The sequence below is a fragment of the Seriola aureovittata genome, chromosome 14 (genome assembly GCF_021018895.1).
Source record: "Seriola aureovittata isolate HTS-2021-v1 ecotype China chromosome 14, ASM2101889v1, whole genome shotgun sequence".
In the NCBI taxonomy this organism is placed as follows: domain Eukaryota; kingdom Metazoa; phylum Chordata; class Actinopteri; order Carangiformes; family Carangidae; genus Seriola; species Seriola aureovittata.
In genome coordinates this window covers 2,651,865-2,679,035 of record NC_079377.1, presented here as the reverse complement: position 1 = coordinate 2,679,035, position 27,171 = coordinate 2,651,865, and the positions used below count along the sequence as shown (strand labels likewise).

The 27,171-nt window shown below is 41.4% G+C and overlaps 1 protein-coding gene and 1 long non-coding RNA gene across 3 annotated transcripts; both read left to right on the top strand.

Moving 5' to 3' along the window:
• The first annotated feature begins 7,054 nt into the window (after nt 1-7,054).
• Nucleotides 7,055-10,236, top strand: LOC130181573 (uncharacterized). Of its 2 annotated transcripts, XR_008829599.1 has the most exons (6): nt 7,055-7,114; nt 7,811-7,940; nt 8,064-8,177; nt 8,279-8,592; nt 8,700-8,792; nt 8,903-10,236. It is a non-coding gene; the product is annotated as an uncharacterized LOC130181573 (long non-coding RNA). The 2 variants fall into 2 exon arrangements; XR_008829600.1 differs by lacking the exon at nt 7,055-7,114 and having other exon boundaries at nt 7,497-7,940; nt 8,064-8,196.
• A 3,591-nt stretch (nt 10,237-13,827) lies between these two features.
• On the top strand, nt 13,828-24,199 carry LOC130181599 (ras-related protein ORAB-1-like). The gene is made up of 6 exons (XM_056395917.1): nt 13,828-14,228; nt 17,942-18,014; nt 18,398-18,493; nt 19,140-19,235; nt 20,558-20,689; nt 22,979-24,199. The coding sequence occupies exons 1-6, from the start codon at nt 14,215-14,217 to the stop codon at nt 23,177-23,179; spliced, it is 612 nt and encodes a 203-aa protein (XP_056251892.1). The 5' UTR covers nt 13,828-14,214; the 3' UTR covers nt 23,180-24,199.
• Nucleotides 24,200-27,171: the final 2,972 nt, after the last annotated feature.

Below are 27,171 nucleotides of genomic sequence, written 5' to 3'. Positions count from 1 at the left end.
TTGCTTCTTCTTGGTTCATGTGTTTTACACACAGTAGAGAACCGCCTCACGTGGAGAGGTTACTAGCACTTACGATGCACGTGAGGAGCCGTCTTGCGACGCCAGTCTAGGGTGAACAATGAGCGATGGACCAGGCACATATTGGAGAATTGGTTACGTAAAAGTAAATCCATCTAGTTTATCCAAATAATTCCCACACAAAGAATGAACATCCCAGTTTGCTTCTTCTTGGTTCATGTGTTTTACACACAGTAGAGAACCGCCTCACGTGGAGAGGTTACTAGCACTTACGATGCACGTGAGGAGCCTTCTTCTGAGGCCAGTGCAGGGTGAACCATGGGTGATGTAGCAGGCACATATATGAAAATTTGTTACTTAAAGGTAACTGCCCCTGTGTTATCCAAATAGTTCCCACACAAAGATTGAGTAGTTCCTGCTTCTTGGTTCATGTGCTTTACACACAGTAGAGAACCGCCTCACGTGGAGAGGTTACTAGCACTTACGATGCACGTGAGGAACCGTCTTCTGACGCCGGTCTAGGGTGAACAATGAGCGATGGACCAGGCACATATTTGAGAATTGGTTACGTAAAAGTAAATCCATGTAGTTCAACCAAATAATTCCCACACAAATATTGATAATCCCAGTTTGCTTCTTCTTGGTTCATGTGCTTTACACACAGTAGAGACCCGCCTCACGTGGAGAGGTTACTAGCACTTACGAGGCACGTGAGGAACCGTCTTCTGACGCCGGTCTAGTGTGAACAATGAGCGATGGAGCATGCACATATATGAAAATTGGTTACTTAAAAGTAACTGCCCCGGTGTTATCCAAATAGTTCCCACACAAAGATTGATAATCCCAGTTTGCTTCTTCTTGGTTCATGTGTTTTACACACAGTAGAGAACCGCCTCACGTGGAGAGGTTACTAGCACTTACGATGCACGTGAGGAGCCGTCTTGCGACGCCAGTCTAGGGTGAACAATGAGCGATGGACCAGGCACATATATGAAAATTGGTTACTTAAAGGTAACTGCCCCTGTGTTATCCAAATAGTTCCCACACAAAGATTGGTCATCCCAGTTTGCTTCTTCTTGGTTCATGTGCTTTACACACAGTAGAGAACCGCCTCACGTGGAGAGGTTACTAGCACTTACGATGCACGTGAGGAGCCATCTTCTGACGCCGGTCTAGGGTGAACAATGAACGATGGACCAGGCACATATATGAAAATTGGTTACTTAAAGGTAACTGCCCCTGTGTTATCCAAATAGTTCCCACACAAAGATTGAGTAGTTCCTGCTTCTTGGTTCATGTGCTTTACACACAGTAGAGAACCGCCTCACGTGGAGAGGTTACTAGCACTTACGAGGCACGTGAGGAGCCATCTTGTGACGCTAGTCTCGGGTGACCAATGAGCGATGGACCAGACACATGTTTGAGAATTGGTTACGTAAAAGTAAATCCATGAAGTTCAACCAAATAATTCCCACACAAAGATTGATAATCCCAGTTTGCTTCTTCTTGGTTCGTGTGTTTTACACACAGTAGAGAACCGCCTTACGTGGAGAAGTTACTAGCACTCACGATGCACGTGAGGAGCCGTATTCTGAGGCCATGCAGGGTGAAAAATGAATGATGTAGCAGGCACACATATGAAAATTGGCTACTCAAAGGTAACTGCCCATGTGTTATCCAAATTGTTCCCACACAAGGATTGAGTAGTTCCTTTTTGCTTCGTCTTGGTTCATGTGTTTTACACACAGTAGAGAACCGCCTCACGTGGAGAGGTTACTAGCACTTACGATGCACGTGAGGAGCCGTGTTGCGACGCCAGTCTAGGGTGAACAATGAGCGATGGACCAGGCACATATTTGAGAATTGGTTACGTAAAAGTAAATCCATGTAGTTCAACCAAATAATTCCCACACAAAGATTGATAATCCCAGTTTGCTTCTTCTTGGTTCATGTGTTTTACACACAGCAGAGAACCGCCTCACGTGGAGAGGTTACTAGCACTTACGATGCACGTGAGGAGCCTTCTTCTGAGGCCATGCAGGGTGAACCATGGGTGATGTAGCAGGCACATATATGAAAATTTGTTACTTAAAGGTAACTGCCCCTGTGTTATCCAAATAGTTCCCACACAAAGATTGAGTAGTTCCTGCTTCTTGGTTCATGTGCTTTACACACAGTAGAGAACCGCCTCACGTGGAGAGGTTACTAGCACTTACGATGCACGTGAGGAGCCGTCTTCTGAGGCCAGTCCAGGCTTAACCATGGGTGATGTAGCACGCACATATATGAAAATTTGTTACTTAAAAGTAACTGCCCCGGTGTTATCCAAATAGTTCCCACACAAAGATTGATAATCCCAGTTTGCTTCTTCTTGGTTCATGTGTTTTACACACAGCAGAGAACCGCCTCACGTGGAGAGGTTACTAGCACTTACGAGGCACGTGAGGAGCCATCTTGTGACGCTAGTCTCGGGTGACCAATGAGCGATGGACCAGACACATGTTTGAGAATTGGTTACGTAAAAGTAAATCCATGTAGTTCAACCAAATAATTCCCACACAAAGATTGATAATCCCAGTTTGCTTCTTCTTGGTTCGTGTGTTTTACACACAGTAGAGAACCGCCTCACGTGGAGAGGTTACTAGCACTCACGATGCACGTGAAGAACCGTCTTCTGACGCCGGTCTAGTGTGAACAATGAGCAATGGAGCATGCACATATATGAAAATTGGTTACTTAAAGGTAACTGCCCCTGTGTTAGCCAAATAGTTCCCACACAAAGATTGAGTAGTTCCTGCTTCTTGGTTCATGTGCTTTACACACAGTAGAGAACCGCCTCACGTGGAGAAGTTACTAGCACTTACGAGGCACGTGAGGAGCCGTCTTGTGATGCCAGTCTCGGGTGACCAATGAGCGATGGACCTGGCACGTATTGGAGAAATGGTTACGTAAAAGTAAATCCATGTAGTTTGTCCAAATAATTCCCACACAAAGAATGATAATCCCAGTTTGCTTCTTCTTGGTTCATGTGCTTTACACACAGTAGAGAACCGCCTCACGTGGAGAAGTTACTAGCACTTACGATGCACGTGAGGAGCCGTCTTCTGAGGCCAGTCCAGGCTTAACCATGGGTGATGTAGCACGCACATATATGAAAATTTGTTACTTAAAAGTAACTGCACCGGTGTTATCCAAATAGTTCCCACATAAAGATTGATAATCCCAGTTTGCTTCTTCTTGGTTCATGTGCTTTACACACAGTAGAGAACCGCCTCACGTGGAGAAGTTACTAGCACTTACGATGCACGTGAGGAGCCGTCTTCTGAGGCCAGTCCAGGGTGAACCATGAGTGATGTAGCAGGCACATATATGCAAATTTGTTACTTAAAAGTAACTGCCCCGGTGTTATCCAAATAGTTCCCACACAAAGATTGATAATCCCAGTTTGCTTCTTCTTAGTTCATGTGCTTTACACACAGTAGAGAACCGCCTCACATGGAGAGGTTACTAGCACTTACGATGCACGTGAGGATCCTACTTCTCAGGCTGGTCTAGGTTGAAAAATTAGCAATGGACCATGCACATATATGAGCATTGGTTATGTAAAAGGGACACCACCTAGCTTAACCAAATAGTTCCCACACAAAGATTGATAATCCCAGTTTGCTTCTTCTTGGTTCATGTGTTTTACACACAGTAGAGAACCGCCTCACGTGGAGAGGTTACTAGCACTCACGATGCACGTGAGGAGCTGTCTTCTGAGGCCAGTCTAGGGTGAACAATGAGCGATGGAGCAGGCACACATATGAAAATTGGCTACTCAAAGGTAACTTCCCATGTGTTATCCAAATAGTTCCCACACAAGGATTGAGTAGTTCCTGTTTGCTTCTTCTTGGTTCATGTGTTTTACACACAGTAGAGAACCGCCTCACGTGGAGAGGTTACTAGCACTTATGATGCACGTGAGGAACCGTCTTCTGACGCTGGTCTAGTGTGAACAATGAGCGATGGAGACGCATGTATATGAAAATTGGTTACTTAAAAGTAACTGCCCCGGTGTTATCCAAATAGTTCCCACACAAAGATTGAGTAGTTCCTGCTTCTTGGTTCATGTGCTTTACACACAGTAGAGAACCGCCTCACGTGGAGAGGTTACTAGCACTTACGATGCACGTTAGGAGCCGTCTTGTGACGCCAGTCTCGTGTGAACAATGAGCGATGGACCAGGCACATATTTGAGAATTGGTTACATAAAAGTAAATCCATCTAGTTTAACCAAATAATTCCCACACAAAGATTGATAATCCCAGTTTGCTTCTTCTTAGTTCATGTGCTTTACACACAGTAGAGAACCACCTCACGTGGAGAGGTTACTAGCACTTACGAGGCACGTGAGGTTCGTACTTCTAAGGATGGTCTAGGGTGAACAATGAACGACGGACCAGGCACATATATGAGATGTTATTAACTATGATCTTCTTGGTTCATGTGCTTTACACACTGTAGAGAACCACCTCACGTGGAGAGGTTACTAGCACTTACGATGCACGTGAGGAGCCATTTTCTGAGGCCGGTCTAGGGTGAACAATGAGAAGCGCACCATGCATGTACATGAGATGTTATTAACTATGAGCAACCCCCCAAAGTTTAACCAAATAATTCCCACATAAGGATTGAGTTGTAGTTAGCAAGAAACATAAGCAACACTAATAATCAGCGTTAATTACTGCAGAATATGCTGTTGTTGCAAGTTCTTTGAACTTAACACATATCTAAGCAAATAACATGTTATATAGAACATCTCATGTCAATTAATGGTGTTATCCCTGATACTAGATGCTAAGACCTTAAGGTCCTTCTCATAACTAATTAAGATTATCATCCTTTCAAGAAATTACATTAGTTAGCCCATCCATCCTAGTTTCCCTACTTATTTTAGCTATTTCCCTAAAATCTGGTTTAATTTACTCGTTTTCGCATTATAAAAAAGGGACCCATGATCTGAGCCAATCTCACCTGGGATTCCAAACCATGGTACAATTTTTCTTTGGCTTTTGGACGTGCCACCAGTCCAATCAGGTCCACTGTGTCTCTGGCAGCTGTTTCTGCAGTCTCTGGATGGATACATTCTAATGTGTTAGTAACATAAAAGGCCACAGAATTCTGATGTCACAGCTAGTGTTGTGATGTCACAGAATTCTGATAGAGAATTTAAACACACACACACACACACACACACACACACACACACACACACACACACACACACACATGTATTTCCCATTGAATCTAAATGAAATGAAATATGAAATATTAATAAAATCAGTTATTATAATAGCACCATCACCACCCTCTCTATACAGTCCTTCTCCTTTTTCACCACTGCCAGGCTGAATAACACCTCAGCCAAAGGCAGTGTTTCAAGACCTGCACTATTGAACTATTGTTTATTATTAACTATTTACTATGACTATTACTACTATTGAATTATTTAATTTTAACTTTATTTTTAATATTGAGTTGATGGACACTTAAATTTCCTATCTATCTAACTATCTATCTATCTATCTATCTATCTATAGGCTAGCTACCTAACTACCTACTTACCTACCAGTATCAATAAATGAAAGGTCTACTGTAAAACAAAGTATATAATATAAAGAATTAATATATCAAGGTGTAGTAAAAGCCAACCTTCCATGGTTAACTGAGCAGATTTGGGACCTTATGGGACAAAGGGATTATGCTCTAAAGTCAGGTCTCAATACTGATATGAGTGTTTTCTCTAATAATAAAAAATAAAATAATACAATAAAATTGTAAATGAACACAAAAAGTCCAAAGCTGTTTTTTTTTTTAATTAACAGTCATTTACTTTGGAAACATATTACTGTAATACCCTGACTGGATGGAAAAAGAGGGGTCCTTGGTATCTTGAACTGAGAATGAACAATGAAGCAAGACAAGATGCAAAAGTAAACGCAGCTTCCATCAGATGAAGACCCGGTAACAATATTTGAATCAAGAGACGCTGTAATTGTGTAAACCAACAGATTCTCTATCTTCTCTTTGACTGAAGGCAGTGAAAAGGACATCATGGAATTAATAATAAATGAATGATAACTAATTTCAAGAGCTTTGGAGCTACATTTGTCTGTGAGATTGATACAGTTTGATTAAAAGAGATTCTGCATTTTTATGCACTCCCATTACTTAGCTGATTAATCAATCAAGAAGAGAATCAGTAGGTGCAATATTTATTGATTTACAAAACACAGGAAATGCTGAACTGAACCAAACAAAGCTTGGTTAAACATTTTCTGCAGCCACACCTGCAAATAAACGTGCTGAGTGCAGTGCAACAGAAGCTATTGCCATGATAACAGAGCAGGAACAAGATGGTCCTGCCGGAACATTTTACATCCTTTATTCATTTCAAATAGCTAACTTTACATTTTAAGTTTGTGAAAAACAAAAGTTTATTCATATGAAATTTTTATTTAATTAATTAATTTGGTCATATTGGCATATTTTATGCCTCATGCTGCCTGTGAGCAAAGAGTACAGCAAAACCTTTAAAAATTAAGTCTCACTCTTTGACAACAACTGACATTCAAAGAGTGTTTTATCAAGTGCAAGTGATTATGGTGATAGATATCTAATATACCCAGAAAGGTAACAACTTAATAACTTTTAACAACTCTTATGTTTTGTAAACTTCACCACTGTGGGAATAAAAAATAAAAAGGACTATCTCAAACTAATGAAATGGGGCCAGGTCTGGGTCGGTTAATTAGTAGGCTAATTCATTTGTTATTCATTTCCAATAACCCAAAAAAGAAAAGTAAATGATTGTTTTAATCATTACTTGGGTTATTTTTTATTTATTTTTTTTTAAAAACAAAACGGAAAAAACGTCGCTGGTATCAGAATCAGAATCAAAAATACTTATATATATAATACTATAAATATTTTAGCTTTAGGCATTTCCGTATGGTCCTGTGTGGTCTTTCACACAGTGTTATCTAAAGTGACCGGCAGAGGTCGCCCCCAGAACAGACTGCTGTTCCACAGCTTCAGGAGAACAGCGTTAGTAGTGAGTAACCGTTAAATGTTAGTATTTTTTTTTCTTAAATTGTCATATACATTATATTTCCATCCCACATACAAAATCTTTTCGTCATTTTATTGTCGAGCTAACCTACCTTAGCCTAGCTAGCAATAGCTAGCATGCAGTTACTGTACCTTACATGAGTGTGTTTATGTGTTGCATTGTCACAGTGTGTTGTTCAATGCATGTTCATATGTACTGTTTACTTGATGACAAGAGCTGTTGTGAGTTCGCTCACTGTAGCCACCGTTTTACTTTAAATAACATCAGTCAAACAGTAAGCAATCGTTAGCATACAGCTATTGTACCTTACATGTTATGATTGTTATTAATAATGGTAGTGTGACATGAGTGTGTTTATGTGCTGCAGTGTCACAGTTTGTTGTTCAATATATGTTCACATGTAGTGTGTGTACTTGTTTAGGTTTTTTTTTGTACAGTACCTACTGCATTACTGTAAATATTACCTAGCTGTAGATATATCCATGTCATCACTGTACCTGAATGTTAAAAAACATGTTATCAGTGAAGTTTACTCAACTAACAGTGTTATGTTACTGTACTCATAAGTATGCACATGTAAGTATGACCATGTCTTCAATACATTGGTGTAACTATTGTTATTGTGACAAATTTTATTGTTATTACATCCATGTTATATTATGTTTATGTAAACTAAAGTGCTATGAGGCCATGGGGGATGGAAAGGTGATGGTGCAGCTGAGTTTTTACCTGCTATAAGGTTTGACTTTCTGGAGGAGACAACAGACCAGCCCCAAGGCAGCAGAAGTGGCCTGACCTCTATCAGAAGGTAAAGTAGATAAATATGTTCCTGTTACTTATTACAACCTGTTACTCAGTTTGCTGCTAAAGCCCCACAGTGCGTGGCCTCAGAGTTGGCCTATGGTGCGATTAGCTCTGTTTCTCCTTTCAGTTCACTACATCACACTTTGTTGGGTCACAGTCTACCTCATTGACCCCCAGCTCTTCTCCACCTCCGTCCTCTGTGAGGAACCTGAGCCCTGCTCTGAACACCAATCTGGCAGAAGTAAAGTGTTTATTCATTGGTGTGTCTCTGTTTTAAGTCATCTCTAGTGGTGCCTTTATTTATGCAATGAAGTAATGCTTATCTGTTGTTGTCTTCTACAGGATGAGTCTGGAGGAATTCAGTCAGCCACTGCTGGAGCTACAGCTTCATTCTGGTTGTTGATGAGATGAACATAAACCAGTACAAACACACTAAATTTCCAATTGCACCTCCTGGAAGGCCTTAGCAGGTGGAACCAGGATCAGGGGCCCCGCAGCAGTGATCAGTGAGCTGTCGTTTCTCCTCATCTACTCCGGGGATATGGCTCACTGTGAACAACAACAGCCTGAAGGTTGGTTATTGGGAGGCTGCTGCCACCATGCCACAACCCAGTGTCTCCTCTGCACTTGATTCAGGATCTCCTGATGAGACTTGGGTTTGTACCTTGATAATTCTGTATAAAGAAATAAAATCACTTCTTCCGCATTTTGTCCCACTTCACTGTCCTCAAATTTTGTTCTTCATCGCTGTTTCTTTTTTCAGACTTTGGATGACTCTGGCGTCCCAGGCGTGGACAAAGTTGACAGCTTGGCAGGGTATCTGAGCTGAGGGAGCAGCCGTGTCACCAACCAGCAGGTTAGGAACTTTAGTTGTCCTGCTACTTTCCCTCTGTGCCCTGTCATACATTTTCACACTTGCACATGTGTTTGTCTTCTCATGTGTTGTTGTGTTCTCTCTCTGCTCAGGTTGCTCTGTTACAAAACCTGCTGGACTATGACAGGTAGAGGGTGGTGTTTGCTGCCATACACCAGAGGAGGCTGAACACAGGTCTCCTTAGAAGCAGCAGGAGTTCACTCCAGGGAGTGTTTTCACACTCTCCACCACTTAACCTCTTGCCCAATGGCCAGATTGCTGCCACCTGATTGCCCATCTTTGTCAGGCTTTGTGCCATCCACCACAGTCCCACAAAGAGGGGGACTGGCACAGTGCTCAGATTGGATCTCATCTTGGAGGACTACAGGAAAAATCAGGCAGCACATTCCGACCTACGGGACAGTTCCCTGCTCCGCTCTCTGGCCCTCAGCTGGTGATGCAAGCTCCAGTGACTTCACAGGTTCCCGTGCTGGTTGTTGCCCCACACTCCTTTGCCCTCTCTCTGGAGTATAAAACACTGATGAATCACCACAGCAAGACAGATCAGGAGGATTGCATCGAGGAGAAATTTGCGACGTGGCAGCTGTAAACACATTCTTTGATAACTGTAGTGAAAGTGGTGCCATCAGTCACCAGTGGAAGGGTTTGACTTAATAATAATACTTAGCTCTTTGAAAACACTGCAGCAGCTGTTTTAATAAGCCTTAAAAACCCAGCAGTGCATCTGATTTATATACAGTGTGTTATTTATATATATTTATAATACAACAAAACACTTGTAGTGCCCCCCACCCCAAAACAGATCACCAAAACTCATTACCAGTTGCAGTACAGAGTTTCATACATCATACATGGTAGAAGTAGATGTTAAACTAGTATTGTTTCAACTTTCATATGGTGATTTGGACTCAGCTGGAAGCAGAACTTGGGGTTATAACATTGAAATGATACTAAACATTTTCTAAGGTGACTTGTCAGATGCATTGTACGCTGCAAAAAAGCACAGTAATAATATACAGACAATATAGTCACTGGTACATTTAAATATTTGGGTGGTTCATGTCTTTAATGCCTGCACACACAATAGTCAAGCAGCTACTGGCTTGAAGTTTGAACGTACAAGTTTATGGTATCCTAATTGTGAGGTATTTACATGGTTTACATCTTTTACAATCAATAATTTTAAATCAAGACAAATTTACCTTTTAAAAACACGTTTTAGGTTTCATCATCTGTATCTCAAATCTGTTTGAGAGGTTTGTTTATTTATGAAAAATGCAATGCTTATGACCTGGTCCTTCCCCGCTTCCTCTGTAGCTTGTTGTACGAGCTCTCTGTAACGGCTACAATTTTTCTTGTGCTTTGTTTCCAAAAAATCAGTCCTACATTAAAGATAATAGAACAAAATTTGATTGATATTTGGTTTCCAAGAGACAAGAGTAGTCATGCAAAGGACATCCAGAACCCTGGGATTCAGTCATTTATAAACAATGGGAAGTAAGTCAGTTATAAATAGTCATAGAGCTTGGTAGTCTGTGAGGGACATTTGCTGTTCTACACCAGCTCGGGGTACTGATACTAACCCTAACCCGTACCAGTTGTCTTTTTCAGTCATGGTGGGCACATCTGCTTCCTGTTCCATGAAGTCCACATACAGGGTTGCGCCATTTAAAATAAGAGTCCCTCTCCCCATCTTTCCAGTAGTTGTGTTTCTTTCAAGAGAAAGAGACAGTTGAGGTGGGTGGAGAGAGAGAAGTGTTAATTTTGTTAATCAAAATTCAAAAATTCAATAACAAATTCTCTCTTATTTATTTTAAAAACACAGCATGAAACTGTACTACTTACTGAATTAGGTTTTATTCATCAGTTGCCTGTGTTGATGATAATGCTTGTTACCCGCCTGCACTGCCAGACAGATTGGGCAACTATTAACATTGTTTCTTTGCATATCAGTGGTGAAAGGCTTTTAATCAAACAGGAAAGGCTTTTATTGATACCATGGGGGCAGCACCAGCGAGCATTTAAAGAATTTCATTTTTTGTATTTACTGGTTTGTGCCCCTTGAACTGCCAGCTGTGTGATGGGGACATTTCTCAGTAACTTTTGGTGTGCCATATAAGACACACAGCCTTGTAATAACTTAATAATTTAAAAAAAAATCTATCTTTGGTTTCATACCACTAATGGCCAGCTATGGAAGTTGAGGACCTCAGCTGGAAATTAGATAACAGAATAATGGGTTTGATTAATTTTTAAGGTAAAAAAAATGAATTCTCTAATTCTCGCTTTTTACATATGAATATTTTCTGGTTTCTTTACTCCTCCATGAATGACAGAAAATGCCTGCACACACAACCCAGCAACGTTTATGACAAAACAATAATTCAATCTGGCATTAAGTGAAGCTACTGTAACCTTAGTTATTGTACATTTATTTGAGTTTATTATAATATTAATTAATGCATTACTGCATTGATTCTGTTATATGATGTCATATCAGTTGCAGCACTTTATTATTTTATATATAATTTTGTAGGTGTAATATTTAAGTTGATTATTTACAACCCGCTTTAGTGTGAAGCACTTTTGGTTCCCACCTGCCATTGTTTGCAGGGGGACAGGTGTGACAGTCTTTGGGATGTACATGTTCTGATGAGAGAGCAGGTGAGCTGGTGATTATAGAAGACAGCTAAAAGAAAACTGTAGTCTGTTTGTCACCCACAGTCCAGAGAGACTGGAGAACACTACCGACCAAGAAGTCAGTGTTACACTATTAGCACAGTACAGTTGTACAGTGCATGATACATTATTCCCCTGTTCAAACTACTGCACAAGGCAGTGAAACTGCTTCTGTGAGGTTTTAGTTTGGTCTTTTATTAGTCTTTTAATATAAATGATGTAGATTGTGGGGAATAGGGCTGGTGATGGCGGCGAAAGACCGTAGATAGTATGGCAGATGATGGCAGAGGTTGGGCTCACGGCCAGGAATCCACTAGAGCTGGACAGACAGGTGAGGAAAGCAGACAAGAATCCAGTGAGCAGGACAGAAATCTAAGCAGGTGAGACAAGGCTGAGCTGAGCGTAGCAGGCGGCAGGGTTGTAGATGTAAGGATCTGGAGCACAGGGAAACAAACAGGATTGCATAAAAGTCCAAAACGCAGACACAGAGCAACAAGTTTGCAACAGTCTTTGGCCGTAGCGTTTATACCACTTGACGTGACAGAACGATCTGGCAAAGAATGGTGAGTTGAACAGGTCCTTTGTACTGCAGCAGGTTGTGGAGTTGACCGCATGATGAGAAGCAGGTGAGTATGGAGACTGGAGGAAGCAAGAACCAGGAAGCTATACCCAGCTGACATACACAAATACAGACACAGAGAACAAACTGGGGACAAACAAATACATGGAGGGGAAAACAGCAGAGCATAAGAAAAGGACCACAAGGTCCTAAGACTTACAGTTACCACATATGATTCCCCCTTTGACCCATCACTTTTCAGATTTGAGCTGGTCGACCGCAAAAACCTGGTTATGCACCTATGCAGCACCCTTGCCCCACTAAACGCAAGAGGGAGTCGAATTCTAGAATCAAATTTGGCACAACACTTACACAAGTCAGCTTGGTGACAGTATAAATTGTCTCCTCCAGAAGGACAAAAAAAACCTAAAAACTATCTATCCCCCATGGCCTACTTGTTCTTTAGTGATCACTTAAATACAACATGGAAGTAAAAACAATAACATTAGTTACAACAATGTATTGCAGACATGGTCATGCTTACAAGTGCGTACTTATGAGTACAGTAACATAACACTGTTAGTTAAGTAAACTACACTGATAACATGTTTTTATACATTCAGATAGAGAGAAAACATGATATATCTACAACCATTAACAGCTGCCATCTAACCTATAGGCTTCAGATGGGCTAATACATGCCATTATTACTTGGAGGTACTTTGATTATTAGCTAAGTAGCTAGTTAATATTTACAGTAAAAGGGTAGGTACTGTAAACAAACCCAAACAAGTAAACAATTAATGTGAATGTGTACTGAACAACACACTGTGACACTGCAGCACATAAAACACACTCATGTCACACTACCATTATCAATAGCAATCATAACATGTAAGGTACAGTAACTGCATGCTAGCGATTGTTAGCTAGGCTAACTGAAGTAACTGCATAATGTAACAAACGACAACAAAATGATGAAATTACTTTGTGTGAGGGATGGAAATATAATGCATATGAATATTTCAGATTACCAACATTTAAATTAAAATGAAAAATTAAAGAAACTTGAATTATGTAGCCTCTGTATGCATTCATTGATATTATTATATTCCTTCTAACTGGTATGGATCTTGTGCATGCTTGATATTACACTTTAATGTCCTCTTAGCTTTTATTTTGACTTTTTTGCACGTCACTTTTTCCTGTCTGTCCAGCTGTTCTTGCCAAATGAGGAATGAAAAAATTTTATTTGCAAAAAACAAACCATGACACATTGATTCTTTACATGAGTGAGTGGAAAATATGCAGCAGCCTTTTGTCGGATGAATCATGCTATTTGTAGCGTACCTGTGTGCAGGTGCTGACATGAGCTACCAGGTCACACCTGTTTCTTAAGTAATGACACAACATGACACACTCCTGACATCAGGACAGAAGTTTCTGGATTAACAGGAGACGTGTATGATACTATTACAGTATACTGGTCATTTCTAATGTTATTTAGTATTTACACTGATAAATACTGTGAGAGAAATATACTCCAGCAGCAATGACCAGTGTTACCGGAAGATAAATTAGTGTGTTAAACTTGTCAGATGTAACTGGGATATGACCGGAAATAGTAATCATGTCTTTGTAAATAAAAGCCTCGCTGTACGGCATATGCACATAATACAAAGTCCAAGAGGGCGAGGTTTATGTTGAAGTACTAGACCGGAACTTGTGTATAATGTGTACTTGTGTACACGGGGCAGTGTGTGAGTCCTGTGTGCCACGTTTCACTAAATGACGTAATCTCTGTGAGGGCTGACAGGTCGCTGCTGCAGTAACGTTAACGACACACCGACACACTCAGAGACAACCGGCCCGGTTAGACACATCTACTCTGTTTATTCCCATTAGGTCTACGGTTGTAGAGACGGTCCACCGTCTGTTTTTAGACACCGTCCCTCCGTTACTCCTGACTCGGCTAAACCGTCTGGCTAATGTTAGCTGTTTCCTGGTCGGAGCTGCAGCCATTTTGGGTTTTTACTGAGAAACAAGTAGCCGGCCGCGGTTTGGGGAGCAGAGTAAGCTAACGCATTTTCATCAACCAAACAGCGCTGTTTATTTGATAAAAAGAGACATTTCACGAGAGGAGACAGGTCATACATCGAGTCAACAATGAATCCAGAATAGTAAGTATCTTGCTGAAAAACATTGTATTACATTTTGGACCTCAGAGCTAAGGTTAGCTAACGGTTAGCTCTGTGCTAACACGTAGGTTAGCGTTGGGAAATAACTTCATATGAGCAGTTGAGCTAAGTTAGCAGCTATCATCAGCTGACGTTAATATCCACCTGTGCCTGCATCAGGTACGGTGATTATTCCATATATATTTAGATAGATTTATATATTTACAAAATAAACACAAAAATGTTGGTTATGTCCTCATAGTCCAGGTGTTGTTTCCAGCTGCAGCAGCTTCAGTGATTCTGGTCTCAGTTCTTTGATGTAAATACAGGACAGAGCTGTGACTGCTCCCTGTAACTTAGATGGTCAACAGCAAGTGTTATGTAGCTATCAGACACCGAGAGTTAGCTCGTTAAAATCATAATAATCATAATCCATTTATTATATTTGTAGACAGCTGATGATTATAACTATCAGGTTGTCTGTGTGTGTCATCGTGATATCCCACATATTGATCGCACTCAGACAATGTAGCAACCGTCATCTGTTGTTTACGCCCAGGTAACTGGTTGTACGCTTTACCTGGTGTTGACCATGACTCAGTTTTCAGTCAGATGGTCTAGTAGCGCAGAAGCAGTCATGTGTAGGTCACATGCCACAGGACAAGCCCCTGGTTTCACCACAGCAGTGTTGAGCAATCACTTACTTCAGCTTTCTTTCTCTGGCTTTGGTTTTCCCATTCAGAAATGTTCTCATGGGTGGATGGCAGAATTTCTGGACTGCAGCCATTTATTTATTTGACATATTTTTTAACGTTATCATTATGCAAAATGGTGAAATTTAATTCACGTTCCTCTCTGTACACTGCTTAATCCTGTATTAATGATTCACCTCCTTGGCATGGAACAGATACTCAGAGGCAAGGTCCAAGACACTCACAGAGTCAGTGTCAGAATGAAAGGGAGGCATCTTTACCCCACATTATGGTGTACCTTTTAATTTAGTCTGCTGAATACCACACTTTTAGTTAAAATGACAGTAGGAATTTATAAATTGCACATTTTGACACTTATCAATGGTATATTTGGATTTTTCTGTTGAACCATGGTGAAAAGACCAATGATGGTTTTTGGACTTTGCAGGTTTAATGTCAGATAAACATGTTGTGTTAAGTAAGGTAACAACCTTTACCTAGTTTGAATCATAGACTTTTTTCATACCCTTGTTACTCAACTTTTGTGTTATTGTCAGAGTTGTGTTGAGCAGTGAGTGGTCAACCTCGCATAAGGACAGCCATTGTCCACAGTCACAGGCTTAATGAAAAGGGAATGACTGGATTTTATTACAATGAGAAGGAGAAACTGAGACGGTCCTGGGAGGCAGGATACTACCAGGCTCAGCTGATGTGTGAGACACCGCTTTCCCTCTACTGATGCTACTGATGGAATATCAGTGGGTTTATATTACTATACTTTGCTAGTTTGGGGTTTTTACCACTATCAGACAGGTTACATTTTAGGCTGTGTGTTAATAAGACAAGTGGGATGTATTTTTAACCATGGCACCAGCATTGTACTGAAACCAGAGGGAAGCACATAATCATATACAACCAATCAAGAAGTCTGTGTCCTTGCTCAGGGGTTTCACACCTCGGGACCATAACACGCAGGAAAAGTCCTTGAAATTGAAAGAAAAGTGTACTGTTTGTTATTTTGCCATGCCACTGGATTTCTGCTTAGCCTTCTTTCTCAGCCTTATTAGGAGTGGGGTGCTGCAAAGGGTCAGCAGGAAATCTAAGACACAGAAAAAAGGTTTAACACTAGCAGGTCTCAGACAAAATAAATATAAGACAGACAAAGTGGTTTGTCTGAAGTTTGTATATCTGCATGCATTGGTATTGGTCTGTGTGTGTACATGTTTTATGGGGAGGTGAAGGATAATCATTATATTGCCTAATTTTATACGAGTGTAATTGTAAGTGGTGCAGGATGTAGTTTAGACCTGTATGTTGGCTGCAGGCTGCCTAGACTTGCCGTGTTGAATCATAGAGTTAAAGTGGATTGTTGGGCAGGATTAATGTAATAGCTGAAAGCCCACCCCATAGTATGTAATTGGCCCCCGACAATACTCTTTGAGAGTGAAAAGTGAGTATCTGTAAAGCACATACCAGAGCACACTACCAAAACAGACTACATGATCCCTGGGACTAAAAGTTCCTTCACTCTCAATATAAAGAACTGAGAAGCATAGTAGCAGCTTGGTAGAAAATAAGAGCCCACACATTTGTGCGCCAGATATTTACATCAATGTCAGAAGGTTTTGCGAGGAGCCACTGTGAAACAATGAGCAAAGCAAGTTTTAGTTTGATTATTTTTTTCTTTTCTAGATGACTCAATGCTTTTTTTTTTAAGAACTAGTAAGGAAGTCAGCTCAGTAGTTTCCATTTCAACAGCAATAATGTACAGAAGTGTCATCCTAAATCCTGTTAATGCTAACAGTAACTGGTGCTTCTGCTGTCCTGTGGTGTTCAGTGTGGTCTTCAGTTCTACTAACTCCACCCTGATACAGTTGTGTCTGGGTCATAGGAAAGTACCACCTTCAGAGCAGGGACTTTTGCAGAGGGGGGCAGGAGGTCTGGCCCAGGAACCAAAAGTAGAACTAGGTTTCTATGGTTAAAATCCAGATGAAGTTCCTACTCAGTAGTAGGCACAACTGAGCTTTTTTATCAGCCATGGACAGATTATGATATAATGGTCCCCTTAGCAGGTGAAAGGTCATTCACTTCTACTATATAAGACACCCTGACTGAATGAGAGACAAAATAAGACTACAGCAATTGTCTTAAAGTAGTTTCCCTTTGTGGTTGTTTTGAGTCTCTTTTTGCTTTTTTGTGTCTCTTTGTCGTAGTTTTGTGTCTCTTTTTGCTTTTTTGTGTCTCTTTGTCGTAGTTTTGTGTCTCTTTTTAGTAAGTTTGTGTCTCTTTGTGGTTGTTTTTTGTCTATGTGGTCGTATCAAGTCTCTTTGTAGTAGTTTTGCATCTCTTTGTGTTTCAAATCTCTGTTTTATTGTGCCGAATCTCTGTTTTATTGTGTGTTTCTTTGTAGTAGTGTTGTGTCTTTTTAGAGTAGTTTTGTGTCTCTATGCGGTTGTTCCGTGTCTCTTTGTGGTTGATCTGTATCTCTTTGTGGTCATTTCAAGCATCTTTGTAGTTTTGTGGTTATTTCAAGTCTCTTTGTGATTGTTTTGCATTTGTAGTAAGCATGAATTAGACTAACCTCAGAACTGGGGTAGAGAGGTACAACATACTAAGAAAAGAGTACTCCTCTGCTCTGCTTTCAGTTGGCGTTATATGTCCAATCACATGATCAACCAGCTTCCTTCAGAAAATGTAGCTGAGCTCAGCAGGGTTCATTGTCCTCAGTGTTTCCTTTTCTTGTAAATTGCAGACCTTCCAGTAACTCTGCCAAATGATGTAATGACACTAAGATCATCATATTCTGATCAGCATATTTGCATGTAACTCAAACTGATGTTTTGAGGTAAATGCCCCTTGACTGTTCTAAAGAATCAACCTGAGATCTTGAGTCAGACTTGAATGTGTCCAGGCCATCACTATCATAGCCATTTATTTATTTAAATGGGTCATCTGTAACACACTTACTTGGTTAACCATTTCTGAATGTCCTCTAACTAGTGTGTTTTCATTCTTCCCTCACAGTGACTATTTATTCAAGCTGCTCCTGATTGGTGACTCTGGTGTTGGAAAGTCTTGCCTTCTTCTCCGATTCGCAGTAAGTTTCCCCAAAGTAGCAGATACACTGTCTTTATGTTAACTCAATTTTCTGCTTGAGCAGGAGTCAGTTGAAGAGTATTTCAAGGTTTATTATGCAGTGATTTCATGCAAACTGAAGTTGGACAACAATGTATCTTAGCAATCTTAACTGGGTTCCTTATGAACTCAATTAGAAACTTACTGTTAACAGGATATGATGTGTAAATGTGTCTGTAACTCATTTCATTCACAGTGTAATATGCTCCAATTTGTTTACTACTGAAAAAGTTACACTTACCAACACCCTGTGCTAGTAATGACTGATGGTACTGTCTATGTGTAGTGAAGCAGGAAGTGAACAGGTTGTGTGAACGATCTAACTGACTCTGTTTCTCTCTGCAGGATGACACATACACGGAAAGTTACATTAGCACTATTGGTGTGGATTTCAAAATACGAACCATAGAGCTGGATGGAAAGACCATTAAACTTCAGATTGTAAGTAATTCACTTGGTGCTGTAGTGAGTATTTGGGGCAGCAGGAAGGTGTATGTTGGACCCAATCAAAATAAACTACAGTGTTTGTGTGTGTGTGTTCATGGTGATGAAGGGACATGTCACCCAGTGCAACAGTGTGGCTCACTCATGCGTTTAGTGTTTGGGCATTAATGGAGCTCTATAGCACTGAGGAATGAGATATATCAGGTTTTGATACACACACAGTTCTTGTGTGTAGGAGACATTCAGTGTTGGTTTTAGTCTGCTCTTGGGATTTTTTGACGAGAATAATAATATAGAATATCAGCAGCTTTTTTAGATACAAATAGTAGTGCTGCAATTAACGATTATTTTCATTATCAATTGATCTGCCATTTTTTATTTTCAAGTGCTCAGATAAGTCTGAGCTTTGCAGAGCCAAATGTGACATCTTCAAATGTTTGGTTTGAGCATACGTCCAAATAGCCATAAAATGTTTCGTTTACAATTTTATATATGACAAAGAACAGCAGGAAACCCTTTGTTGGACTTGTTTCTCAATTTTTCTTAAAAAAATAAATTTAGCAATTAATCAATAATTTGTTGTTTTTTTATTTGTATTTAATCCTTTGTTTAAAAGGTTGTATTCGTGTTTTTCCTTTGACAGTGGGATACAGCGGGCCAGGAGAGGTTTCGTACAATCACATCCAGCTACTACAGAGGTGCTCATGGTATCATTGTAGTGTACGATGTCACAGACCAGGTCAGTATAACATCACACCTTTCATACCTACCACAACGTATTCATTGATACACTAACAGATGAGATTGTACCTCAGGAAGACACGTTTATCTGTTTATTAATGGTTGAAATTCGCACCGTGACAAGACATAGTTGGATTGGCTTGTTTCTCATACACCGCAATGCAGAGAAAGAACCATTCCTCATGTTGCTGAGGTCTCTCTGGACCCCTCTTAGATCACGGTATTAGATCCTCTAGACCCCCCAGCAAAGAGGAGCCTGTTTGTTGCTTTCAGTCAGAGCTGGATGTCTGTTGGTTGGATGTCTGGTGTCGTGTGCAGATATAGAAGTGTAAAAGACCAAGGAAATTCTTTCTATTTGAGTGAGAAACCAGTGTTCACCTTACTGAATCCTTGTTCTCTGGCCTGTGATGAGGGGAAATGAGTCCATCTTCCTCTTACTCAGTGGATTTCACACTGTATGATCTTTGATTGCTGGTCAAAGTGGAAGTGTTGCACAAGAACTACTTGAGTCAGAGAAACAAACTGATGTTTACTGTTGATGTCGTGGACCACTGAAATGTTGTGTGCTATCAGGGTGTGTTGTTGCTGCACTAGAAATAATGTGACCTGATGTCAGGTCTATATTTGGCCAGGAATACATCTGTGTTAAGGTTGCCCTCTGGGCTCTATGTTTTCACAGGAATGAGGCTTTCTTTTGCTCAGCAGGTGTTTGATAGCACATGTGCTCTAAATTAAAATGAAAGACCCAAAATAACATTTAGATATAAAGGATTGAAGTGTCTATAACCTGACCACCTGTGTTTCTCCCAGACACATATAACATGGTGTACCCATTTAAGTCTGTTAGTAACTGGTTTTCTGCATGTAATCATCTGCTGTGGACGTTGTCCTAACCAGAGGGCAAACATACATTAGATGCACTGTACGTAACATGGACAGTGCCTTATGTAGATTACATTAGTTAGGAACAGTTGTGAGCAGCTGTGAACAGAGTCCATGCTGCAGCCACATGAGGAACTAAACCCACTTGGCCTCATTAAATGCAAAACTGAAGTCCTCCGTATTGAAGCATGTGACCTGTGAATGGATCCATAAACATCACTCCACCGTGCCTTTTGATTTGCTCTTATATCGTGTTCTAGCCGTGCAATGTTTCAAACTGACTTCCTGTCAGCACAGTGTTTTTAAGAGCAGCGCACACTGGTCTTAATAACACATTCATATTGCATTAAGGCTTAATTTTGCCTCTGTCAAGGCTGCTGAGGTCCTGTAGTATCAGATTTTAGCTCAGTGCTAATGATAATCTGTTACCTGCCTCAGGAGTCCTTCAACAATGTCAAACAGTGGCTACAGGAGATTGACCGCTATGCCAGTGAAAATGTCAACAAGCTTTTGGTCGGGAACAAGTGTGACCTGACGACAAAGAAGGTGGTGGACTACACAACAGCAAAGGTAAGGCACCTGGGTGTTTCACTCACACACAAGCTGTTGCATGTCATCTTTTTCATGCTACAGTGGCTTCTGTATTTAAAATAGATCTTATTTTCTGTGCTGTGTCGTTAAGGAAATTACTGAAAGGTGTGTTAGTTAAGATGGCTGTAGATGGCTTACCCTTAACACTTGAAATCCTTTTAGAATGAGAAACCGAAACAGACTCGGACAAGGCTGGTCCCAGCTGAGGGCCTGGAGGGAAAGCCAGGAACAGGTCTAGCTATGAGCCAGTTTGTATCTACATCACAGTAGATATATAGTAGCAAAATGGAGTAGAAACAATTTTAAGAGATAACTGGTGAGTTTTTCAAATGTCTTTTAGCAGTACAAACAAATTCTTTTCACTTAGTATTCACCTCAAGGCTTCAGCATGCAACAAATGAAGTACTTCTACTTGTTCTTGTTCTGAATGGCCTCAGTGGAAAGCAGGGTGTTGTCATCCATCCAGACACTTGTGATGTTGCACTAAAGCCCCTTTTACATTGGACAGAAAAAACACCCAGGTCAAATGACTCTGCAGTAGTCGCGGGGTATTTATTGGCCCCGGCTCTAATTGGCAGTGACGTAAACATTAGACTCGGGTGAATTCCCTAATTTTCGCCCCTTTTCCTGCTGTAACGTTTCTCAGAGCACAGACACTGTAAACACACCCGTCACCTGTCCAGCATAGTGCTGTTACACCAGATACACCACAGCTACACTGCACTCGCAGATGAAAGTGTGAGCTGCAGCCCCAAAATAAGTTTTTAAAAACACAATCACAGATGGAAGCGTCTCACACAGATGCTCCGGGGATGAGACGTGACTGATCCATTTTACTTGTCTGCAGGCAGCTAGCAGCTCACTCATTCTCCCCCGTGTGTGTGTGTGTGTGTGTGTGTGTGTGTGTGTGTGTGTGTGTGTGTGTGTGTGTGTGTGTGTGTGTGTGTGTGTGTGTGTGTGTGTGTGTGTGTGTGTGTGTGTGTGTGTGTGTGTGTGTGTGTGTGTGTGTGTGTGTGTGTGTGTGTGTGTGTGTGTGTGTGTGTGTGTGTGTGTGTGTGTGTGTGTGTGTGTTCTGTAACTGCATGTGATGATGTTGCTCCCTGCAGTTGTGTGCCTGTGTCCTCTCAGTCTGAACAGAAAGACAAACTCTTGACAGTGAAAGGAAGTCAATTACCTTTTTGAGTGTGTTTACCTGTGTTTAAAAAAACCTGCTCATATGTGCTAATTTAGTGTAGAAAGTGTTAAGTTAACCAATGAACAGTGACAGAAGTAGTTTTGTCAAGAATGAAAAAGAGCTTGAGAAAGAAGCTGAAACCTCCTCTACTCTCCCCTCCACACACCTGACCCAGTCATTATGTAAAGTTGGACTGACTTACAAAAAAGAAAACTCATAAGATTTAAGGTCAAGAATTGCTGATTTGCATGAAGTTGGAAGTGTAAAGTCAGAGTTTAGATATTCATCAGTCCACAGTCAGCCAAACTGTCTATAAATGGAGACGGTGCAGTTCTGTGTCATCTCCCTCTCTCTTAGATTCAGTATCTATAAATATGCAAGTAGTTGATCTTGGACACATGATGTCTCCTACGTCACTCAACAGTTCATTCTCAGGCTTCAACTTTCCACATCACAGTGTGTCAGTTACATACTGCACATCAGCAGTATCACCTAGAATCAATAACAAATATTTTTCACAGTTACCTCAGTAATGATTAATAAATCACACTTTATTACATAAACCTGATGCACAAGATTCTCTTGTGTCTTCACAGAGGAACTCTTATTAACTCTTTTTACTGAAAATAAGTAGAAAATCATGGATTATGATAGTAATATTTAACGTCCAGTAGTTAAACGTTCTTACTTTTATTTGCTAAAGTATGAAAATCAAATTAGAATATGCAACAGTTAAAAAAAATATTTAAAATATTAAGATCTTAATAATAACCCTATTCCACCAGCAGGATGTTTTAGTGAACAGAGTGACATTATTTTCACAAACTTGTGTAGCAGACTGCTGTGTCTGAAACAACCTGCTCAGATGAGACTTACAGCCACAGGCTGAGGTCGTAGCTAACCTCAGGGTTAACCTCTACATCATCCCACAGTGTTCACATTGAGCCTCATTACATCCTGTAACCCACATGACCAACATGACATCTTTTTTGTGTGTACCAGCTCTTTCTCATCCACTTTTGCTGCAGTTACTTTGCACTAATAAAATAAAGAGATGTGTAAACCTGTGTCCTCTGTCCCTCGTATTTATCCAGGAGTTTGCAGACTCTCTGGGCATCCCCTTTTTGGAAACCAGCGCCAAGAATGCCACCAATGTGGAGCAGGCCTTCATGACGATGGCTGCTGAGATCAAGAAGAGGATGGGCCCTGGGGCGACAGCCGGAGGAGGGGAAAAGCCCAACGTGAAGCTGACCCCCGGCACTACTGTCAAGCCTTCATCAGGAGGATGCTGCTGAGAGAAAAACCACTTCCACTTTGAACACCCCTACACCCCAACCCGGCCGCCATCCTCCTCTAAACTCCACTGTGTCCCAGTAAAACCCCCCCACCCCACCCACCCTCCAACAACCAGACAGGACAGGGAAGACATGATTCACAATGTGTATGTGAGAACAAGATGAAGTTGCCTGTATTTGTACTGTACATACTGTAGCCGCACTACCAAAAACAAATAAAGCATCCTTCTTGTCATACTGTCCTGTTATTGATGACCCAGCCTTGACCCCCCCACCCCACCCCACCCCACCCCACCCCACCCCATCTCAGACCTCTCAGAGACTACTTTTATTTGGCCCTCTGAATGCAGGTTCATGAGAGGAGTGTGTGAGAGAGAGAGCGAGAGAGAGAGAGTGTGTGTGTGTTTCTCTGCATTCCTACAGCTGGGTTGGTAAATGAATCGGTTTCATTAAGGTTTCTGTTTGTATAGATCTTTTCTGTTTCTCTTTTCCCTCTGTGATTATGTTGCTGTTTATATCACCATGTGTCAGTCAGTCTGTCTGTCTGTCTCTCATTTGAAGGTGTTTTTTTATTTTTCTCATCAACCTCTGCACAGCAGTGTCTCACTGTCCAGCATCTAAAGTCTAGTGCAACAGTATATGTACATAAACAATATGTATATATATATATGTAAGATCTGATTTGCTAGTTCTGTAGTGTTCAATACATTATTGGGATAGTCTTGACTCTTTTTCTCTGCATTAAATCTGTGGCTGAAGACAACTGTAAGTTTGTTGCTCAACATGTAACACTTCAACTTAAAATAAATATTGTACTACCAGACTGTATGAAATGGGAGGCGCTGTCTGTGTAGATTACCTGTTTGAATTATTTATTCTGCATTCATTTGGCATATCTACTGCCAGTTACATGGGGTCTGTTTGCAAATTGCTGTGTGATCTCAGTACAGAATTGCATATATAAAATACAATGTTCTCTTGTTTTCTTAATAAAGGCAACTGAATTCAGTTTTAAAGGAACTCTGGGACCAGTGTTTGCTGTATGGATAAGAACAGTGCTCCATTGTGTGGTTGCGTACGAAGGTCAGGTCACACAACACAATGGCCATACATGTGTGTAGTTGGACATACTCATTAGCCAGTTAACCTTAGTTGTAAAAATGCTGGAGTCTGGCCTAGTTTCTGCTCCAACACGAGTCAGCAGATTTCACAGGAAATCCCACAGAGTTCAGCAGCTGACCAGAGGAACAGCCTGAATCACTCTGCGTCACTTATCGTCAGGAGAGAGGAAGTGTCTGAGCCAGCGGTTCTCTAAAACATGATGTGTTAAATGTTGCATGGGACGGGCGCCCCGGTGGTTCACCTGGTAGAGTGTGTACCACGTAGGCTTGGTCCTAGCTGCAGACCTTCCCGTCTATCTCTCAACGTCCTATCGGAATAAAGGCAAAAATGCCCTAAAAATTACTTTAAAAAAAAATGTTGCATGGGACACGTCACCAAACAGGAATGCACTGACCCTCCAGAAACCTGTAAAACAAGTGTGGCTTACCCCTGTGTCAGACAAAGGACCTAGGTGTGCTGATGTTCAGCATCACAGACTGGTTCAAGGGACGTGGAATGTCACCTCTCTGGAAGGAAGGAACCAGGGCAAGTGAGCGCAGGTGGAGCAGGACCAACCAGTACCAGTAGATAAACTCTGATTCACTTCCACACATAGCAGGTTCAAACTGTTGTTTGTGCCTACACACCAAACAGCAGCTCAGGTATCCAGCCTTTTCTGGAGGGTGGGTAATTGGTGGGTGACAGGAAACCACCTAGGGACTCTGTGGGTCTACTGGGGGGACTTCAACACTCACATGGGCAAAGGAAGAGAAACCTGGAGGGGGTTGATTGGGAAGAACAGCACTGCGTGATCTGCACCTGAGTGCTGCGTTGTTATTGGACGTATGTGGTAGCTGTGGATTGGCCATAACAAACACCATGGTGATTCATAAGTGCACTTGGTACCAGAACACAGAACACTGATGACAGACTGTGGCTTGATAGAACAAACAGTCAGAGAAACTGAGTCTAAATTCCTCTGTTGCACAAAGCAGTTTAGTTCTTGACTATCTTAAACCACACTGTGGTACACTGGATTCAATTATATTATAATAAATTAAGATTTTTTTTCAATATAATAAAAATGGCTGACTAAGAAATAACATCCAACAGCTGAGCTCTGTTTACCCCAGCAGGAAATGTTTCTCTTTTGGAAGAATTCAACAGTTACAACATTTCACCTTGGAAATTCAGTGAAGAGTGAAACAATGAAATGAACTCTTTCCCTTCTCACTGCTCTCTCCATAACAATGTTAGCAAACCACACATTGTGAGCAATGTTTTCCTGTATTTTGTTGTTGAGTGCTACTGCTCATCGCAGGTGTCACTGATTGTTACCATGGTAGCATTGGTCTTCGGCATGATCTGTGCTCTGTGAGCAAAATGGAAGACTGGACCAACACTACAAACCAGTCTGAAATATCTTTGTCATATCGATCCCAGATCTCTGGCCATATGTCTGGCTGAGGCTCTTCAATCCCACTTCTGGAAGAATTTCTTGTTCATCCAGGGGTCTCCTGAAGCCGCAGATGTGCACCAGAGGTCCAGCAGGGCTGAGGCTGCGGTGGTTGCAGAAACAAAACCTCAGTTGTGGGAGGAGTTCAGGGAGGCTGTGGAGGACTTTCTGTTGGCCTCAAGGAAGTTCTGGCCAACCATCAGACGACACAGGAAGGGAAAGCAGGGCTCGGCCCAAGCTGTGTTCAGGAGAGAAGAGAACTGTTGACCTGGACTGGGTTTATTGTTGTGTGGTGGAAAGAGAACTTAAGAGAAGCTCCTGGTCCTGATTAATGTGTCCTCTATGAAGGGGCAGATTTGACCTGAGATGCTGAAGGTCTCTGGACATTGTTGGGCCTCTTCAGTGTTGCGTGGAGGTCAGGGATAGTGCCTGTGGACTGGCAGACCAGGCTGGTGGTTTGTATTTTAAACATGGGGGGTCAGGGGGTGTGCTGCAATTAGTGTGGTGTTACACTGATTGCTGATTGATCCCTGTGAAAGCTGCTGGAAAGGAGGCTCTGACTGCGTGTTGAACCTCAGATCCAGGAGGAGCAACGCAGATTCTGCCCTGATCGTATAACACTGTTCTTTAACATTGCAGGGTTCTAAAGGCATCATGGGAGTTTGCCAATTCAGTCTACATGTGTTTTGTGGACTTGGAGAAGGTTTATGACTGTGTCCCTCTGGCAGTCTTTTAGGGGTTACTGCAGCAGTGTACCAGGGGCCATACTCTGGCAGTACACACACACACTGCAGGATCCCCTTGGAGGTTCTGGGAAATGTTGCTGGGGAGTGGGACATCTGGACTAACTCGCTCAGCCTGCTGCCATAGATAAGTGTCCAGATAAATGACCAGATAAGTGCCATAAAATGGATGGATGGATGGATGGAGAGTGGGTGTGTTATGAGAAGCTAGATACTTTACAACACAATATTTAAAGGGAAATGACAGTGGAGGCATCCATGTTGCATAAATCACAATCACAAAACAAAAAATGGTAGAAATGAAAATCTAATGAGGGAAAAGGTGAAAATGGGAGAGAAAAAGAAAGACAGGAGTGTTTACATTGTACATGGAGAAACAACAGTTTTCCTGTTTTACAGAATGTGGTCAGAGTGACCTTTATCAACCTCTGTTGGCAACCAGCACAAACTGCAACAGCAGCAACGGAGAGTGAAGCTCAGTGCTGAGGATCTAAGATCCAGCTCCACAGAGCCGGTCCATCCTCCGTCACTGCAGCTCTGCCAGAATGAACCAGACACAAGAGCACAAACTCAGACAGTGAACAAAATGACTGACAATATATAAACAGTGAACAAGACAACACAGACATGTTTAAACAACATCAACTCCAGAGTGGCTGCAGCTACACACACATACACACACACACACACAC

Bases quoted from the DNA above. Each gene is read 5' to 3' on its own strand.
- LOC130181599 (XM_056395917.1), top strand. The intron at 19,236-20,557 runs GTCAGTATAACA...TACCTGCCTCAG, and splicing joins TGTACGATGTCACAGACCAG to GAGTCCTTCAACAATGTCAA. The intron at 20,690-22,978 runs GTAAGGCACCTG...GTATTTATCCAG, and splicing joins TGGACTACACAACAGCAAAG to GAGTTTGCAGACTCTCTGGG.